Source organism: Geotrypetes seraphini, chromosome 16 (assembly GCF_902459505.1).
Source record: "Geotrypetes seraphini chromosome 16, aGeoSer1.1, whole genome shotgun sequence".
Taxonomy (NCBI): domain Eukaryota; kingdom Metazoa; phylum Chordata; class Amphibia; order Gymnophiona; family Dermophiidae; genus Geotrypetes; species Geotrypetes seraphini.
The window spans coordinates 1,836,736-1,857,393 of record NC_047099.1 but is presented as its reverse complement, the minus strand read 5'-3'; the positions used below and the strand labels follow the sequence as shown (position 1 = coordinate 1,857,393).

At 43.4% G+C, this 20,658-nt stretch overlaps 1 protein-coding gene across 1 annotated transcript; it reads left to right on the top strand.

Annotated features, from left to right (window-relative positions):
* Positions 1 to 11,168: 11,168 nt before the first annotated feature.
* On the top strand, positions 11,169 to 19,824 carry LOC117350313 (homeobox protein NANOG-like). Its single transcript, XM_033924564.1, has 4 exons — positions 11,169 to 11,289; positions 16,663 to 16,922; positions 18,231 to 18,320; positions 19,465 to 19,824. Exons 1-4 carry the CDS (start codon positions 11,169 to 11,171, stop codon positions 19,822 to 19,824), a joined length of 831 nt encoding a protein of 276 aa, XP_033780455.1.
* Positions 19,825 to 20,658: the final 834 nt, after the last annotated feature.

The window sequence follows — 20,658 nt, the reverse complement described above, 5'->3', positions numbered from 1 at the left end:
GCCAAATATCCCGATTTTCTTTAGTTCTAGATTTCAACCACTTTCTCTCCAATCGTCTTGCTAGACGTTTCAGATCATTTCTTAAATTTCCCAGGATGTCTCTTAACGGGATGTTTGGGAGCTATATCGTCAAGGATTGTATTGCAGACCTTATCCCGCTATGAAGAAAACTCTGCAGCATCTCTGACCGGGGGGGATAATTCAAGGAAACTTACCCCTGCTTATACTAAGGGCTCCTCTTACTAAGCTGCGCACGCTAGACGCTAATGCCTCCATAGAGCTGGCGCTAGTATTTTCCACGTAGCGTGGGGGTTAGCATGCGTTAGTGTTTAGCGTGCCGGCTAATCGGTTGGCGCACCTTAGTAGAAGAGGGCCTAAATCTAATTGATGCCCCTTTTCGTGAGATTGAGAGGACATCAGAAGAGTAAAATCCAATGAACTAAACTAAACCGGGTCATCAACCAAACGGAGCTCGACTCGGTTAACAGTAAATGGTAACATAATACTTTACAAGAACAAAAGCAGAAAATCTAGTTTTCAAAGTGTTTAGCAAACAAGAAAGTCTTCAAAGTTTTCCGGAAGTGGAAGAAGGATCCTAAACTTCTTGGTACAAGCGGTAAGAGTCGCTGAATCTCCGGTTAGATCTATTATTACCCCTAAGGGAAGGAAATAAAAGTTGTAATTTTTGAGAACTTCTTGCAAGATGAGATCTATGCACATTCCAGTCTAAAAGAACCAAAGTAGTGAAAATGCCAAATAGGATCTTGAAAGCAATGCAGAGGCATTTAAAATGGATTCTAAGATGTCCAGGAAGCCAATGTATCTCCTTAGCAGCACTATTTTGTATCATCTGAAGTCTCGGCAGACTGACCTTTGAAAGACCCAAATATATTGAATTGCAATAATCCACCCTTGACAAGATGATAAGAAGGTTTGAAGTTCACTCACTTCAGTAGCGGCATCATCCTCAAGATGCAGATTAATGCACCCCAATAACAAACAGTGAGGTGTGGACATTGAATTATATAAAACGGACTCATAAAAATCATCCTTCACATTAGACCAACAGCCTGGAGAAATATAAAATAGGATATTTGTTATTCTAGATTCTTATCCAGGGCGAGTTACATATCAACATACAAAATAAAAGATTTACATTTATCGTGCAAAACACTTCAGAAACACACTATAACAAATTACTTACTTACATATCATATCAGCAACAAAATAGGGCAATCTAAACCCCAGCAGTGTTTCACCTTCCAGGTGAGAGAAAAAGCCCTGCTCTCACTAGATCCTCATTCAGGTGAGAGAGGAAGCCCCACCCTGTGCATTAAATCACCTTCCGGATGCGAGGAGAAGCCCCTCTTCTGTAAGTTATGTGCACATCTGTTTCTTGGAAGCTTCTATGCCATGACTAATGACTGTACATGAGTCTGTTCTGGGAAGGTTATCAATACTGACATTATTAAACCATAATCAATGGAAGGGCTTCTGTAATGATGTTACAATACAGAGTTAGCGTTTCATGAGATGGTTCTCAATACAGACACAGTTAAATCATAGTAACATAGTAACATAGTAGATGACGGCAGATAAAGACCCGAATGGTCCATCCAGTCTGCCCAACCTGATTCAATTTAATTTTTTTTTTTTTTTTCTTCTTAGCTATTTCTGGGCAAGAATCCAAAACTTTACCCGGTGCTGTGTTTGGGTTCCAACTGCCGAAATCTCTGTTAAGACTTACTCCAGCCCATCTACACCCTCCCAGCCATTGAAGCCCTCCCCTGCCCATCCTCCACCAAACGGCCATACACAGACACAGACCGTACAAGTCTGCCCAGTACTGGCCTAGTTCAATATTTAATATTATTTTCTGATTCTAAATCTTCTGTGTTCATCCCACGCTTCTTTGAACTCAGTCACAGTTTTACTCTCCACCACCTCTCTCGGGAGCGCATTCCAGGCATCCACTACCCTCTCCGTAAAGTAGAATTTCCTAACATTGCCCCTGAATCTACCACCCCTCAACCTCAAATTATGTCCTCTGGTTTTACCATTTTCCTTTCTCTGGAAAAGATTATATTCTACGTTAATACCCTTTAAGTATTTGAACGTCTGAATCATATCTCCCCTGTCTCTCCTTTCCTCTAGGGTATACATATTCAGGGCTTCCAGTCTCTCCTCATACGTCTTCTGGCGCAAGCCTCCTATCATTTTCATCGCCCTCCTCTGGACCGCCTCAAGTCTTCTTCTTACGTCTTTCGCCAGATACGGTCTCCAAAACTGAACACAATACTCCAAATGGGGCCTCACCAATGACCTGTACAGGGGTGTCAACACCTTCTTCCTTCTACTGACTACGCCTCTCTTTATACAGCTCAGCATCCTTCTGGCAGCAGCCACTGCCTTGTCACACTGTTTTTTCGCCTTTAGATCTTCGGACACTATAACCCCATAGGTCAGATGCATGCGAATTGCCCTTGAAGTGTAAAGATGGGTAGAAATGTGGAGCAGATAGATGGGTCCAGAGCTAGAGAGGTGATAAGTGCGTAGGTTGGGGAGAAAGGGAGCAGGAATGTTGAGGTGAAAGATATAGTCTGAATTTTCTGTCACAGTACCTGACATTGCTGTAAAAGGGTTCAGAGGTTTGCTGACAATGGACATTTCTTTCTCCAGAAAGCCTTTCACTTGCGACTCTTTGGCTGCTTTGCTCAGCTCCTCTTGCTCCGTCTTCAGCACGCTCCTCTGCTTTTCATATGCCTGCACAGCCAGAAATGGCAAAAATGTTATGTTATTTATTTCTTATATACCGCTAAATCCGTTAAGTTCTAAGCGGTTTACAGAGAAATATACATTAAATATACAATAAAGGATACAATAAAATAAGATAAATAAATAAATAAATAAATAAAGAATGGGTACTTTGAAAAAAAGTAACCCAGGACATCTTCCCCTTCAAGCACCCAAGCTCATCCGTCTCCTCACAGAGATGCCAGTGTTGTTATAAAGTCCTCAGACCTATATAAACCTTTCACGTGATGACTCTCGCCTCACAATTTGCTTGCATGGAGAGAGTGTTTCAGGTCACAAATACCCCCAATGTACTTTATTCTTCATATAAATGTTTTTTTCAAATATTAAAGTACATCGGGGTATTTGTGACCTGAAACACTCTCTCCATGCAAGCAAATTGTGAGGCGAGAGTCTTCACATGAAACGCGCCACTGCCAAGGTCTTGAGGCTTATTACTATTTCTATAGCGCTGAAAGGCGTATGCAGCACTATACATTTAACATTCAATAGACAGCCCCTGCTCAGAAGAGCTTACAATCTAATTTGGACAGACAGACAGGACATCACAACTTGTAAGAGGACTTTACAATAGCGCTAGGATTTCTGAAATTTTGACTCTGAGTCCTCGCTTATGATCCTCCCAGAGATGTGGCAGGTTTCAAGCAGGTTATTAGAATTCCCCCACTAAAAGCTCATTCATGTGTTCATTCCTGCCTTATGTGGGTAAAAGCTAAACCCTCCCCTACCCCAGCCAACTGCATCGGTGCTTTTCAATAGCAATCCCTCACACAGCCAAACTTTCTCTTTCTAGTTCTCAGGATTCACATCGGCAAGGGTCCTCACAGTTTGTCTAATTACAGCTTAGCGAAGGTGGTTCTCCGCTAACTTTGCCCTCTAGGAAAATCAACCATGGCCAACGTACCTTCAGCTGCCGGGCAATCTCCTTCTTCTGGTGCAAAATATATTCCAGGATTGCTTCCTTCTCATAGATGTAACCATCAGGGCTAAGGAAAGGAAGATAAGCCTCCATTATTTTCCAAGGCATGCTGACGATCACCCTCATCTGTGCCACCGTTTCATCCTTTAATTTCACTCTGCACTGGCTTTCTCATAGTCCAAGAAGTCATGCAATAAATCAGAGCCAAACATATACAGAGTACAGACAGCATCTTTTGTATTTCAAGAACAGATATTAAATTATAAGTAAACAAAACATCCCTTCTATTAGTCCAGAATGTTTGAGAGTATGGTTTCATAGCTACATCTTTAAATGATGAAGCCTTTACCAACATCCTGCACTTTGAAGAGTTTGAGTCATCCCTCTGGTACTTCTATGCCAACATTAGACTCTATTCTGATATCTTTTTGTGACAAATACTAGGATTTGAACCTAGAAATGGATAAATATAAGTTCCGAAGAGATATTACTGTGAAAACCTGGCTGGCTCAAGGGTTGTGTGCTGGGTTAGTAACAAAAGACTGAGGGTTCAATCCTCAGTTGAGGAGTAGGACTGCTACTGTTCTAAGAGAAGAGGCTGAAGGTTCAAGTCTTTTTGTGCCAGCTACTAGGATTTGAGCTTAGAAATGGATAAATATAAGTTCCGAAAAGCTCTTGATGTGAAATCCTGGCTGGCTCAAGGGTTGAGTGCTGGGTTAGTAACAGGAGGCTGAGGGCTCAAACCTCAGCTAAGGAGTAAAACTGATACTCCTTCAAGAGAAGAGTGTAGTAACAGGAGCTTGAGGGTTCAAGTCTATTTTGCATCAACTATGAGAATTTGAACCCAGAAATGGATAAATATAAGTTCCGAAAAGCTCTTGATGTGAAATCCTGGTTGGCTCAAGGGTTGAGTGCTGGGTTAGTAACAGGAAGCTGAGGGTTCAAGCCTCAGCTAAGGAGTAAGGCTGATACTCTCTCAAGAGAAGAGGGTAGTAAGTAACAGGAGGTTGAGGATTCAAATCTGCTTTTTTATTTTTTGTGTGTCAACTACTAGGATAAATATAAGATTGGAAAAACTCTTTACGTGAAAGCCTGGCTGTTTCAAGGGTTGTGTTCTGGGTTAGTAACAGGAAGCTGAGGGTTCAAGTTTCAGCTAAGGAGTAGAGCCTGATACTGCTCCAAGTCAGGAGAAGAGGGTAGTTTTACTCAAATTTAGTCCATTGGTAGTTAAAAAAAATAAATAAAGGGTATTAGTTTTCACACAGTATGTGTGGAACACAGGGATGCTCAACCTCTCATCTATCTGTCCCCCACCTCCCTGGTCTATCTAACCTCCTGCTTTGTTGCAACCTACCTTCTGACTAACCCCCTTCAACCTATCAACTTACCAGCCCTGGTCTTGTCTAGGTTCTGACTAAGCTGGACTCAAACCCACAATCATCTCTATTGAGTCAAAGCACTTTAGCCATTGAGCCACCAGTGAGACAGGTACTAGGGGGTTTCGGTTTCTTCCCTTTATACCTTTCATGCTTTGATTTGGATTTAAAATTCAAACATCCAGGAATGGGAGTCAAACCCAAGACTCTTTGGTACAAGGTACCAAAGCTTTCCTCTAGTCCACAACTGAACTGATGAAAGTTGTGTCACCTTTTCTCCCATTTATACTTCTGCTTCCTTGATTTGGTTTTAAAATTCAAACAGCCAGTCAAGGGAATTGAACCCAATACTATTTGGTACAAAGTAGCAAAGTTTTCTTCTAATCCACCACTGGATTAATGGAGGTTTGATCACGTTTTCTCCCTTTTATACTTTTCCTTCCTTGATTTGGTTTTAAAATTCAAACAACCAGTCAAGGGAATTGAACCTAAAACTCTGTGGTACAAGGTAACAGAGATTTCCTTTAGTCCACCACCAGACTGATGAACATTGGGGCATCTTTTCTCCCCTTTATACTTCTTCCTTGATTTGGTTTTAAAATTCAAACAGCCAGTCAGGGGGGTTGAACCCAATACACTTTGGTAAAAGGAAACAAAGCTTTCCTCTAGTCCACCACTGGATTGATGAAGGTTGATCACAATTTTTCCCATTTATACTTTGTCTTCCTCGATTTGGATTTAAAATTCATACATCCTGTCACATTTAGAACATTTAACATGTATCTGTTTAGTATTTGTCTTTATTACATTCAGATACAAAAAGAGAGGCAAAAATGTCAATAAGGACTCTATGAGTGGGTCTATCAGCCAATCACTTCTAGCAAACCAAACCACACTAATAATAAATGTCAATTTAGAGATAGGGACGCTCTCAGTGTGAGGTTATTAGCGACGGGAGAACAAACTCCAGCGCTTCCACTTACAAAGGCGAAGGTGAATCACCCCGCCTGCACACCATCATCAGGCGTCCCTAGTGTGCAAAATCAATAATGCAGAATTAATATAATAAATAAGTCACAAACTGTGAACAAGTGAGAGAGTGAACAAACTGAAAACCCACTCATAGAGTCCTCCCCAGCCTGATCCCCAAAATGTAAAATGAAACCACAGCCAACTTAGCTTTTAAAACGAGCCAAATGAAGTCAATGAAAATTGCAGGAGACCAGAATAGTCATTGGATCAACCGGTTTCGGGTGGAACCCTTCATCAGGATCATATGGCTGGAGTGTGTGGCACAGTGGTTGGATCTACAGCCTCAGCACCCTGAGGTTGTGGGTTCAAACCCCGTGCTGCTCCTTGTGACCCTGGGCAAGTCACTCAGTCCTCCATAGCCCCAGGTACGTTAGATAGATTGTGAGCCCACTGGGACAGATAGGGAAAATGCTTGAGTACCTGATTGTAAAAACCGCTTAGATAACCTTGATAGGCGGTATATAAAAATCCTAATAATAATAATAGAATATTTATGACATTCAGAACATTGAAAAGGTATCTGTTCAGTATGTGTCTTTATGCTTACCACATTCAGAACATTTTAATAGTTTCTCTTCAGTGTCTTTATACTTACCACATTTATAACTTTTAAAGTGTTTCTCTTTAGTGTCTTTAAACTTATCACATTTAGAACATTTAAAATGTATCTGTTCGGTATATTATTTTTATACATATGACATTTAGAACATTAAAACTGTTTCTCTTATACTGCAGAGATGTTCAGTGCTGCCCTCCTGTGGCAAATGTCTAGCATAAAGGCTGAACCATTTATCCCCTAACCTGAGCAGTTTGAACATCACTCCCGATTGATTAGGTTCATACTCTATCACATTATATTTGGAGAACGCCCTCTTACCCAACTATGGAACGCAAAGCAGTTTATCTCAATAACCAACCGATGTAGAACAATTTAAAAGGGCAAATAAAAAGGGATTCATTCATTCGCTTCTGTTCAAAATCTGCAGTTTCCTTCTACTGGTAGTTTGCAGACGATATTCCAGTCATTTGCACTGGAGTGGGCCATTGCTTTGGGAATCGGTGAATCGATTCAAATTGTGAATCGGGCAGCACTAGTTATTACCACTCCTCAAGGATGCTAATGTTCAGAGAATCTCCACCAATGCAATTACCAGCTTAAAAAACAGACAGGACAGTTGAAACATGATTACATATTAAATCATATTCTTGTGCTGCTCATAATTTTCTGGAATACCCTTCCAGTGGTCTTAGGCTTGAGGATGTTCTGCTATTTGATAAAACAAAGGACATTTCTTACAAGCAAACTTTTAAGTAATGAAGGCAACTTCTTATGTTCTTAAGATGCAGCTAGACATTTTGAAGGTGTATTGACATTTGGACTTCTCGGGTTTATTTTCTGCTGGATTTTGTGATTGCATCTTGATTTTGATTTATAGTTTCAACAAGGCAGATTACAACCAAACACACAATGAAAATAACAAAACAAACATGTCAAAAACATTGAAATTGCCAGATCATATAAAAAAAAACCATCAGCTATCATATTTCATCTTACAAAACAGATGATGTTTTAAATTTACACAAATCTTTCTGTTGCTTGATATATTCTGGAAGCTTATTCCACACACACTAGATCTGATAGTCTGGTGTATAGATGTTAGAAATAAAATTCAACATAATCTGATGATCTGAGGCGATGTGACCTTCACCTTCCTGGCACTGATTTCATGGCTGGAGAATAGCCATGTCAGCTTTCTGATGTAGAGGCCACATCAGAAAGAATCCCCCATGTCCCACCTCATGTGCCTGGGGAGAAGAGGGGTATCTTATATCCCAAAAGCAGAACTGAAGCTTCGGACACAGAGCACTTGGTAAGCCAGGAATAGGGGAGGGGAGGGACGGAGAACTCCGTCCTCAAAGGGAATGACATGACTCCATTCTCATTCTGATTTTGGCACTAGTTCTCCGTTTTTTCTTTATGTTTCATGGTTTTCTTCTCTTAGTGATCCTGCACCTGCTTCAGGGGAGGCTCCATCAGGTCTGCCCATCCCTGGCAAACAGAAACTCAGAAGGGCAAAGGAGAGCCCTAGGGGGAGAACGGTGAGAAGAGGTGCTAAGTGTCCCAGAAAAGATGAGATCTGGAAACAATGGGATGAGAAGGGTGGAGCCAGGCATCAGACGGAGAGGCACAAGTCCTCAAATTCACCCTCCACATCCATTACAGTAAAATTGTTCAGTCTGGGTATCCCAGGAGTCAATATTTTGTGGTTTCTGGAAGAGAAAATTGCCATTAAAAAATGGAATCAAAAGCAAATAATTGAGCTGAAAGGAAGGACCACAGGAACTGTTTGCCACTGAAGGGGAATTTTTCCCTTGCAGAGCTGCAGCTGGTTAAGAAGGGTCATAGAAACTGGTCCTGTACATGCTTTCTACAGCTTTCCCTATTTTGTGAGATCTTTGAATATGTTTATTTCTTATCATTCTTCCTTTCTTGGAGGAAAAGAAACCTTTCCTCCTAACCTCCCCACATAACCTGTTTAGCATTTAAAGACATTGATAGCTTCTCTTGCTGAATCATCAAATATTCCTTCCTTGTCTATCTCATGCAGTTAAAGAATGAATACAGCACAGACAGCTGAAGTGCAGATCTTCAGAGGAATACAGCACAGAGACTGATGCAGAAAACTACTGGGAGCGGAAGTGAGTGGGTGTTGTTAATGGGTGCTCTGTGCAGGAGTTGGTTTATGAGTGCACAGTATATTAAAATACAGGGTTAGCAATGCTGGTCGCTAAATCTCAAAAAAGTTATAGCGGAATTAGAAAAGGTACAGAGAAGGGTGATGAAAATGATAAAAGGGATGGGACCACTTCTCTATGAGGAAAGGCTAAAGCAGCTAGGACTCTTCAGCTTGAAGAAGAGATAGCTCAGGGGTGATATGATCGAGGTCTATAAAATACTGAGTGGAGTAGAAAGGGTAGATGTGAATCACTTGTTCCAAAAATACTAGGACTAGGGGGCATGTAATGAAGCTACTAAGTAGATTTAAAACAGACCAGAGAAAATATTTCTTCACACAATGTATAATTAAGCTCTGGCATGAATTGCTGGAGAATGTGGTGAAATCAGTTAGCTTAGCAGGGTTTAAAAAAGGCTTGGATAACTTCCTAAAAGAGAAGTCCATAAACCATGATTAAGATGGATGTGGGGAAATCCACTGCTTATTTTACTCTTTTGGAAACAGGATACTCGGCTTGATGGACCAGTGTTCTGACCCAATAAGGCTATTCTTATGTTCTTATTGGTGGAATAAGGCATTATGACATCACAATCTAAACTCTGGAATGTTTCTGCCAGGTTCTGGGTGGGACCTGGGTTGGCCACTGTTGGAAACAGGACATTGGCAGCTCTTATGGTAATATGGCTGTTATTCCACCATAATGTGAAGACGTAAACAGGGGTTTTTAGCACACGTACAACGTGAGAAATCCACTGCCAGAGTCTGAGGCAGAGAATTTGCTACTAGGTTTGTTTTTTTCTTTTTGCTGACTATAGGAAGTACCAAAAAGAGAGATCAGAAGGTCTGAAGAAAACAAGGTACCAGCAAACATACGCACAAGAAATTTGTGGTGGCTGGATGTGCCCATGTGCTGGTGCCTTGCTTTGTTCAGACACACACGGGGTAAGTGAACACGTGTCCCTCATTAGCACACTTCTCATTTGCATATGAATTTCTTTACTGCGTGGCTATGAAATATTTTCTGGTTAATCTCACCGTAGAAGCGACACACTCGACGGCTGGTGCAAGGCATCGACGTCAGCCCAGATAGGGAAGTGTGTCAGCACTGATACAGCACAGACAGCTGAAGAGTGGGGGTTTTAAAATCACAGCCCCATCAAAGGATCAGAAGATAAAACCGTTCTAGATATAAAATTCAGTTGGATGAAAAAGAAAGAAAAGCTGGGAATAAACTTCAAATGAGAGAGGAGGACATGGTAAATGTCTTTGCATTAAGTGAGATGGACCCCAGCAGCCTTGTTTTGGGTTGTTCTCCTGGAGTTCCCTTCTCAGCAGGTTCTTTCACCTCCCCCCACCTCCCCTTGGTGAGAGAGGGTCTAGTGGAGTCAGAAGTCCTAGCACCTTTCCTGCCCCCCCCCCCCTGGTTCCCAGAGGAGGAGGGAAGAGCATGTTTAAAGCTCAGCAGACCCCCCCCCCCCCTTCCCACAGCTTCCTTACCTGGACCCTGACAGGGAAAAGTGATTCACACCTGGCCACTTACTGCCAGTGCCCAGCCTCAGGTGGACATTCCCTTATCCCAAACCATTCGATTAAATCATAATAAAGTTTAAAAACATAAAAAAAATAAAATCTAGAATAAGAATCATCAAGAAATCCTGAAATGCAACCATCTTCTATATTACCAGAACTGGAAGTGCCATACTGAAACAATATATTCATCAGAGCCCAAGCAGAGGTCATAGCATGGATAACAGCAGATCTTTATCAAGACCTTAGGCAGGTAACTCAGGAATACAGCACAGATAACTCTCTATGAAAGCGTTACACTGACACATAAAGTAGGAAAACAGCACAAACGGCTGAATAGCGACTGTGAGACAGCATTTAGAAAGTGAAATTCCTTCTCTGCACTGCCCTGATGCGTTTTCTAAGAGCTGTCATGAGCTTCATGTTTAATATTTCTCTGTAATGGAGGTGGAGAATTAAAACCCACTTTTATATTTTTCTGTTATTATCCCCTCCCCCCACTATTCCACACAGTTCCACAACCCCTCTCTTTCCTCTCTCCTGCCTTTCCTCCTCCTCCTCTTCTCTCTGCCCCATATCCCTCCTGCATTGTGCCTTCCCTTCCCCTCCCCCTCCCATTTCTTAATGGTTTAGCTCAGGTGGTCCCAACTGTTAATGGGCCAGCCCCAGTCTGGAGCCAGCCCAGCTAGTCTATAAAGCCACCTCCTGCTGCATTCTCTGGCCTTGGACTACTGTCCCAGCTGAGCTCCAGTGGCCCCGGTCATGCCAGTGTATCAGACCTGTCCTGGAGACCCAACTGTTGACTATTACTGGAGTCCCCAAGACCAGGGCAGCGCTGGGCAGGCTGGATCTGCTTCAGGACATCAGGGAGGACAGAGGTCAGGTAAGGGAGGAAGCAGCCACCCCCCCACCCCCTCCCAAACCACTCTACTTTTCAGCTAGGAGTCTTTAATGTTATTATAGGGAGGGGGAAATCTTCTTGTTATGTTGTCTCTCTAGGATTGGATTCTAATGAGGCGTTATAGTGAGACAATCCCTCTGGGTTATGAAGGAGTCTTTCTGCTATCCTGAAGGAGGGTCTGAGTTATGTGAAGAGCATCGGGGTATGAGAGTTTCTTTGTTATTTTATATTTGTTTATATGCCGCATATCCTACAATTCTATGTGGATTACAAATTATTCAGGTACTCAAGCATTTTTTCCTGATCGGTCCTGGTGGGTTCACACTCTGTCTAATGTACCTGGGGCACTGGTGGATTAAGTGACTTGCCCAGGGTCACAAGGAGCGGTGCAGGATTCAAACCCACAACCTCAGGGTGCTGAGGCTGTTGCTCTAACAAGGGGACACTCAATGAAATTACAGGGAAATACTTTAAAAACCAATAGGACATTTTTTTTCACTCAGAGAATAGTTAAGCTCTGGAACGCGTTGCCAGAGGATGTGATAAGAGCAGATAGCGTAGCTGATTTTAAGAAAGGTTTGGACAAGTTCCTGAAGGAAAAGTCCATAGTCTGTTATTGAGAAAGAACATAAGAAGTTGCCTTCGCTGGGTCAGACCAGGGGTCCATCGCGCCCATCAGTCCGCTCCCGCGGCGACCCATCAGGTCCATGACCTGTAAGGTGATCCTTGTCTAAAACCCTTTATTCCCCTTTATCCTTCTATCTGTACCCTTTCATAATCCTATCTCTACCTCTATCTATATCCCTCAATCCCCGCATCCTTCAGGAATTTATCCAATCCTTCTTTAAACCCCCGTAGTGTTCTCTGTCCTATCACAACCTCCGGAAGTGCATTCCAGGTGTCCACCACCCTCTGAGTGAAAAAGAATTTCCTAGCATTGGTTCTAAACCTGTCCCCTTTCATTTTCTCCGAGTGCCCCCTTGTTCTTGTGGTTCCCAATAGGCTGAAGAATCTGTCCCTTTCTACCTTCCCTATGCCTTTCATGATCTTGAAAGTCTCTATCGAGTCTCCGCTTCTCCAGGGTGAAGAGCTCCAGCCTTTCTAGCCTCTCTGCATATGAAAGGTTTTCCATACCTTTTATCATTTTCGTCGCTCTTCTCTGAACCCTCTCTAGTATCGCCATGTCCTTCTTAAGGTACGGCGACCAATATTGGACACAGTACTCCAGATGCGGGCGCACCATCGCACGATACAGCGGCATGATGACTTCCTTCGTTCTTGTTGTAATACCCAACATTCTGTTTGCTTTCTTTGCGGCTGCTGCGCATTGTGCCGTTGACTTCATTGTTGTATCCACCAGCACACCCAAGTCTTTTTCAAGGTTACTTTCCCCTAGTACTAATCCCCCCATTTGGTAGCTGAACATCGGGTTCTTTCTCCCTATATGCATGACCTTGCATTTCTCTACATTGAAGTTCATCTGCCATTTATTCGCCCACTCCTCCAGTTTGTTCAGGTCCCTTTGTAGGTCTTCACATTCCTCTGCGGTTCTAACCCTGCTACAGAGTTTTGTGTCATCCGCAAATTTTATAACTTCACACTTTGTCCCTGTTTCTAGGTCATTTATAAATACATTGAACAGCAGCGGTCCGAGCACCAACCCCTGCAGAACGCCGCTCGTGACCTTCCTCCAGTCCGAGTAGTGGCCCTTCACTCCAACCCTTTGCTTTCTGCCTGCCAACCAGTGTTTAATCCATCTGTATACGTCCCCTTCCACCCCGTGGTTCCACAGTTTCCTAAGTAGCTTGTCAAAGGCTTTTTGGAAGTCAAGATAAATGATGTCTATGGGTTCCCCTTTGTCCATCTGGCTGTTTATCCCTTCAAAGAAGTGCAGTAAGTTTGTTTGGCACGATCTTCCCTTGCAGAAGCCATGCTGGCTCGCTTTCATTTGTCCATTTTTTTCTATGTGCTCACAGATGCTGTCTTTTATCAGCGCTTCTACCATCTTGCCCGGAACTGAAGTCAAGCTTACCGGCCTGTAGTTCCCCTGGTCACCCCTTGATCCCTTTTTAAAGATAGGTGTAACATTTGCTATTTTCCAGTCCTCCAGGATCTCCCCAGTTTTCAAGGATAGGTTGAGTGTTTCTGCTATTTCGTTTCTTAATTCTTTTAATACTCTTGGGTGGATTCCGTCCAGGCCCGGTGATTTGTCGCTTTTCAATCTATCTATCTGTTGGAGGACATCCTCATGGCTTACCTCTATTTGCGACAGTTTTTCTTCTTGGTCTCCACTTATGATCTCTTCGGGTTCTGGTACATTGGATGTGTCCTCACTTATGAAGACTGACGAGAAGAACTTGTTTAACCTATCAGCTACCTCTTCTTCCTCCTTTACCACTCCCTTTCTGTCTCCATCATCCAACGGTCCTACTTCTTCCCTCACCGGTTGCTTCCCTTTAACGTATTTGAAGAACGTTTTGAAATTTCTTGCTTTCCCAGCCAGCCTCTCTTCGTATTCTCTCTTTGCTTTCCTAACCACTCGGTGACTTTCTTTTTGGTGTTTCTTGTGTTCCTTCCAGTTTTCCTCGGTTTGGTCCTTTTTCCATTTTCGGAACAATTTTTTCTTGTCTCCTATCGCTTTCTTCACTTCATTTGTTATCCATACCGGGTCTTTTGTTTGATTTTTTTTGCACCCTTTCCTAAACCTGGGGATATACAGAATTTGTGCTTCTTGCACCGTGTCCTTGAATAGGGGCCAGGCTTTTTCTACGGTCTCCATCTTTCTTGAGCTGTTTCTGAGTTTCTTTCTCACCATTGCTCTCATAGCATCATAGTTCCCTTTCTTGAAGTTGAGCATAGTCGCTGTGATTCTCTTCACTTTTGATGTTCCTACTTCTAATTTGTACTGGATCATGTTGTGATCGCTGTTTCCTAGTGGTCCTATTACTACCACTTCCTTTGCAGGTCCCCCTAGCCCGTTGAGGATTAGATCGAGAGTGGCATCCCCTCACGTTGGTTCGCTGACGAACTGTTCCATGAAGCAGTCCCTCACAGCCTCTAGGAATTCTGTTTCCCTCGCGCGGTTCATAGACAACGGCGCGAAAGACAAAAGCGCGCGCTGCCAATGAGCGCAGTGTGGAGGCGTGCGCTGCACAAAATTATAGTTTTTAGGGGCTCCAACGGGGGGTTTTGTTGGGGAACCCCCCCAGTTTACTTAATAGACATGGCGCCGGCGTTATGGGGGGTTTGGGGGGTTGTAACACTCCACATTTTACTGTAAACTGAACTTTTTCCCTAAAAACAGGGAAAAAGTTGTTTTCAGTAAAATGTGGGGGGTTACAACCTCCCACAATGCCCCCACAATGCGGCGCGATGTCTATTAAGTAAAGTGGGGGGTTCCCCCCCACGCCCACCCCGTCGGAGCCCTAAAAACAGTAATTTAGAGCGACGCGCGCCTCCGCGATGCGCTCAATTGTCTGGGCGCGCCTTTGTCCCGGCGCACTTTTGACCTGACACCCCCTCGCGCAGTTGGAGTTTCCAATACTCCAGTCTATCCTGGGGTAGTTAAAATCCCCCATTACCATCACACTTCCATGTTTGCATTCCCGCCTCAATTCTGCTTTCACTTCTTTATCATTTGCTTCTGTTTGTCCAAGTGGAAGATAGTACAGTCCCAATTTTATGTCAAGTTCATTTCTTCCTCGTAATTTAACCCATAATGATTCCAATCCTTCCGCCTTTGCTGCCGTATCCACTCTGGTTGAGTGAATGGTGTCCTTTATATATAGTGCTATTCCTCCCCCCTTCTTGTGAGTCCTGTCTCTTCTATAGAGTTTGTACCCTGGCAGTACTACGTCCCATTTGTTTTCCTCATTCCACCATGAGGGAAGCCACTACTTGCCCTGGATCAGTAGCATGGAATGTGGCAACTCTTTGGGTTTTGGCCAGATACTAGTGATCTGGATTGGTCACCGCGAGAACAGGCTACTGGGCTTGATGGACCATTGGTCTGACCCAGTAAGGCTAGTCTTATGCACCACTCACTATACTGAGGGAGTCTCTGAATTATGGTGGAGTGTCTGTGTTATAATGAGGAGTTTTGTGGGAATTGCGCATCTCTTTTCTCTCTGGATTTTGCATTGTACACGAGGAAATGCATTTCTGCTTCTAACTTGGGGACAGGATTCCCCAGATTTTGCTGTTCCAGATGTTGTTTTTCCTCTTTCCCCAGAATTAAACACAGGTTTTCCTGCTCATTCTTTTGGGGGAAGTCTTTGATTTTCTCTCTCTGCTCTTTGGGAATTGCGCATCTCTTTTCTCTCTGGATTTTGCATTGTACACGAGGAAATGCATTTCTGCTTCTAACCTGGGGACAGGATTCCCCAGATTTTGCTGTTCCAGATGTTGTTTTTCCTCTTTCCCCAGAATTAAACACAGGTTTTCCTGCTCATTCTTTTGGGGGAAGTCTTTGATTTTCTCTCTCTGCTCTTTGGGAATTGCGCATCTCTTTTCTCTCTGGATTTTGCATTGTACACGAGGAAATGCATTTCTGCTTCTAACCTGGGGACAGGATTCCCCAGATTTTGCTGTTCCAGATGTTGTTTTTCCTCTTTCCCCAGAATTAAACACAGGTTTTCCTGCTCATTCTTTTGGGGGAAGTCTTTGATTTTCTCTCTCTGCTCTTTGGGAATTGCGCATCTCTTTTCTCTCTGGATTTTGCATTGTACACGAGGAAATGCATTTCTGCTTCTAACCTGGGGACAGGATTCCCCAGATTTTGCTGTTCCAGATGTTGTTTTTCCTCTTTCCCCAGAATTAAACACAGGTTTTCCTGCTCATTCTTTTGGGGGAAGTCTTTGATTTTCTCTCTCTGCTCTTTGGGAATTGCGCATCTCTTTTCTCTCTGGATTTTGCATTGTACACGAGGAAATGCATTTCTGCTTCTAACTTGGGGACAGGATTCCCCAGATTTTGCTGTTCCAGATGTTGTTTTTCCTCTTTCCCCAGAATTAAACACAGGTTTTCCTGCTCATTCTTTTGGGGGAAGTCTTTGATTTTCTCTCTCTGCTCTTTGGGAATTGCGCATCTTTTCTCTCTTTGGATTTGGCACAGCAGAGGAGGAAATGGTTGGAGATTTACTATATCACGCTTTCCGACAAGCAGGTCAGAGCAGTTTATAGACTAATGTCCAGGATAAGACAGGAACACTGCTCATTTGATAGAACAGATAGTCAAACATTCAGGAAGAATAAAGAGTAACAGGTGAAGAAGAAGGTCTGTTTCTAGTCCTTCACCGTGTGTCTCTCCTCTTTGTTCTCTGTATCCACCTGTGCTACTCTCTGCCTTGCCTTGCAGGCTGGCCCTCAAGCTCCTTGGTATTGCAAGAGGTGTCCTCTCCCTCTCAGGGCCCCGATTCCTCCACAGCCCCCCATGCTGGCTCCCCTCTGGGGCAGGTAAAGGTGCAGGGAGAGAGGAAAGGAAAGCCAGGGAAAACCCGAACTGTCTTCAGCCAAGAACAGCTACTCTGTCTGCATCAACGCTTCCAGCGGCAGCGCTATCTCACGCCGGCCCAGATCCAGGAACTCTCCCAGGAACAAGCGTTATCCTACAAACAGGTATGACAGCTTGGCTTTCAATAGCGAGTGCTCCTGAGGGGCTCCAGGGTCTTATGCATAAATCCAGTCCTATAGCATTCTTCTGGGACTGTATCTATGCAGTACTACTCTTCAGTCACTAGGTGTCACTGCAGGAAGCTGAGACAGCAAAAATGTTGCACTGAAAGAAAAGGGGCTGGGCCCATAGCCTTGCCTTGTTATGCCTGTCATACCCTGTTCTACCCCAGCCACGCCCCCTCAACCTGTTCTCTTCCTCGGGACTGCAATGGGAAGGCATCTGTGCATGCCTAAATGTCCTCCCGACGCAGGTCCGAGGTGGAAGCTTTTCTAAACCCAGACAAAGTGCCTGGTTTTAAAAAGCCGTCTGGATAGACGGACATGAGGAAGTTCTGGTGAGATGTTTATCTGGCACCTGGAAAGTGCCCCACTGCTCTGTTGCCATGTCTGGGTGGCAAGTCCATTACAAGATTGGCCCCTCTCACAATCCAAATGGTCTTGTTCTAGGCGTTTGGACTTGGACAAATATTTGGCCGAGAATGTGGTATAAACCATTTAAAGGAACCATTGAGGAAATTTGTGGGGAAGACTTATTTGTTTACTGCATTTTATAATGTTTGTGCTTGAAATTGTGGATGTAAATGTTTTGTACATCGCTTAGATTTAAGCAATTCATACATTTTAAAAATAAATAAATAAAGATAGACGTAGTGACGGTCTGGATGATCAAACGCCTGGATGTACAGATAGACAATTATCAGGAAAAAAAAATATTTTAGATGTACTTTTTGAGAATGGACATTTTCCTGCTGCTGACTTTGGGCAACTAGCACCCTATGGACCAAATTGTTTTGATTATGCCCCTTCACCCTGGTGGGCAATTGGGGGATTAAGTGACTTGCCCAGGGTCACAAGGAGCAATGTGGGTTTGAACCTAAAACCTAAGGGTGTTGAGGCTGTAGCTTTACCACTGCACCACTCTAGAAATCAAAATGGAGCAAAAGTGAGCCAAGTATAGGACAATGAAGCCAATGTGACATCACTGATGAGGTTGGCTCTTATTGGTGGAATGAGGCATTATGATGTCACAATACCAGCTCTGGTTAGCAGAGGCTGAAACTTTTTACACTATTTATTCTTTCAATTTTCTATACTGTTCTCCCAGGGGAGCTCAGATTGGTTTACCTGAATTTATTCTGGTACTGAAGCATCTTTCCCTGTCTGGGGGGATTAAGTGACTTGCCCAGGGTCACAAGATCTTGCCCAGGGTCTTTGCTGCAGGAGTACTAGTGTCTTTTTTGTATTTGGCAGGTAAAAACCTGGTTTCAGAATCAGAGGATGAAGCAGAAGAGATGTCAGAAGGGCAACATCTGGCTGGGGAAAAGCTACTGGCTGGCTCAGGTAAGCAAAGAGGGTGGGAGCATCAGGATGCCCTGGAATCTTGTCCCCAACCTGCTCTGTCCCAGCCTGAAGATGCAGGAAGGGTGTATTCAAATCTAGAACCAGCCAGGCTTAGGACCTCTCTATCATTAAGCAGGTCCATCAAAAAGCCTGAGAGGAGGCTGTCCGCAGCTCCTGCACAAGAGAAACAACTCTGAATTAACAGACACAGAACTTTAGGTAGGTGGAAGTGAGACTTTGGAAGATTATCACAGGTTTCAAGGTCAAATCCTCAAATGTGAGTCTTCCCATTCTGAGACTCTATGTAGCTTGTATACTCTTAGATTCTTCAAAGCATATGCGTTATCAAAACCCGTCTCAATTTTCTGTAACGCGTGTCCTTGCAACATGGGTGTTATTGATCCTGAATCTTCTGTGTACATATCCTTGCAACCCATTCTTGGCTCCTGGGGCGGATGGGCTATAACATTGAATAAATAAATAGATACTATATATGAACTATTGCTCCCCCTTTTCAGATATCAGGCCCTGAGACAAGCAAATATCTTTATCTTTATTGGAAGCTTCTATACCGCTACTAATGACGGGGGAGTCAATCCAGACCGGTTTTCAAAGACACCTATAATGGATTTTAAATACAGATAATCCCACCACTATGACGTTTCACATTGGGTCACAGCAAGAGTCTCTTAGCCCCTGATCCTATCTCCGACCTTGATGACTCCCCTATCACTCATGTTATAATAACTGAGAGACACCTGTCTGTCTGGCTAAGAAATGAGACCAAATCCATCTATCAAAAATGTATCAAAATTAATCATTTATATCACTAGTTCCATAATTTAATTATATCTTATCGCACTGTTCTCTCATCTGAGCACAGTTTGAAAGAAAAACAACTGTTCCCTGTGTGGCTGTTCCAGTCGCCCCGCTATTGTACAGACCCTGTTCTCTCTTCCAATTAAGAGAGTCCCAAACCTGTTCCTCTTCCTAAGATAGCCATTCCATCTATTTTTTCTAGTTTCCCTTTTAAAGTTTTAACCAAACTCAATTTATTCCACTAGAACAGAAAAATCTCTCTCATACCTGGTGTCAGGATCCCTGTTTGTAATGTGTCACCCTGCCTTCTGTTTTAATCTTTTAGGCTGTGGAACATGGAGACACATTCTCAACTTTGTCTACAGGATACTCAGTCCCTGCTACAGCCAGTGGAAATCCCCAGGCCCTGATGGTATCCCAGAGCCCAAACTACAACCAACAGAGCCCCTATCCTCCACAGACAAGTTACCAGCAGTATTTCGCTACGTCCATCCAACATACAGCCGACACCTTTCAGCCACACAACTATAACAACCCAGGGATGGAATATCCCCACAGCAGACAAGGTGAAACCTACAGCTTTTCTCCTACACCCTTCTCCACTCCCCTTTCAGGCTCCAGCCTCCTGTACCCACAGCAGCTGGGTACAGGCCACTACAGGGCAAGAGGCCCAGAAGAAATGTGACCTTCATTTCTTTAGAGACTGCTGACGTCTGTGTGTGTGTATGCAATGTTATAATACAAGGCTTTTCGGCTGCTTACTTTCAGAGTATATGGGACACCGAGGAAAATGGCATTAAAAACAAGGTTTTCCCTTTCATTTATATTGTGGCGAGATGTGTGCAAAATGCAATACAAGGGCTGGATGGGAAAGGTTACCTGATTTTGTGTTTGGTGAGTAACTGCTAGAGCAGGAAAGTCCTGAGGGTTGGGGGGGATGAAATCGCTGCATATTAAAACACACATGTAACAAAAGTTATTATCTTTGAGGTTCAGTTCAAGCTTTGAAAGGGGCATAAGAACAGAAGAATAGCCTTACTAGGTCAGACCAATGGTCCATCAAGCCCAGTAGCCCGTTCTCACGGTGGCCAATCCAGGCCCCTAGTACCTGGCCAAAACCCAAGGAGTAGCAACATTCCATGCTACTGATCCAGGGCAAGCAGTGGCTTCCCCCATGTCTTTCTCAATAACAGACTATGGACCTCCATGAATTTGTCCAAACCTTTCTTAAAACCAGCTACGTTATCTGCTCTTACCACAACCTCTGGCAACATGTTCCAGAACTTAACTATTCTCCGAGTGAAAAAAAATGTTTCCTCCTATTGGTTTTAAAAGTATTTCCCTGTAACTTCGAGTGTCCCCTAGTCTTTGTCATTTTTGATGGAGTGAAAAATTGATCCATTTGTACCCGTTCTACTCCACTCAGGATTTTTTAGACTTCAATCATATCTCCCCTCAGGTTAAGTCATACAGTGAATCTACAATAGTTGTGTTTTCACAAAGCTATACTGCATGAGAC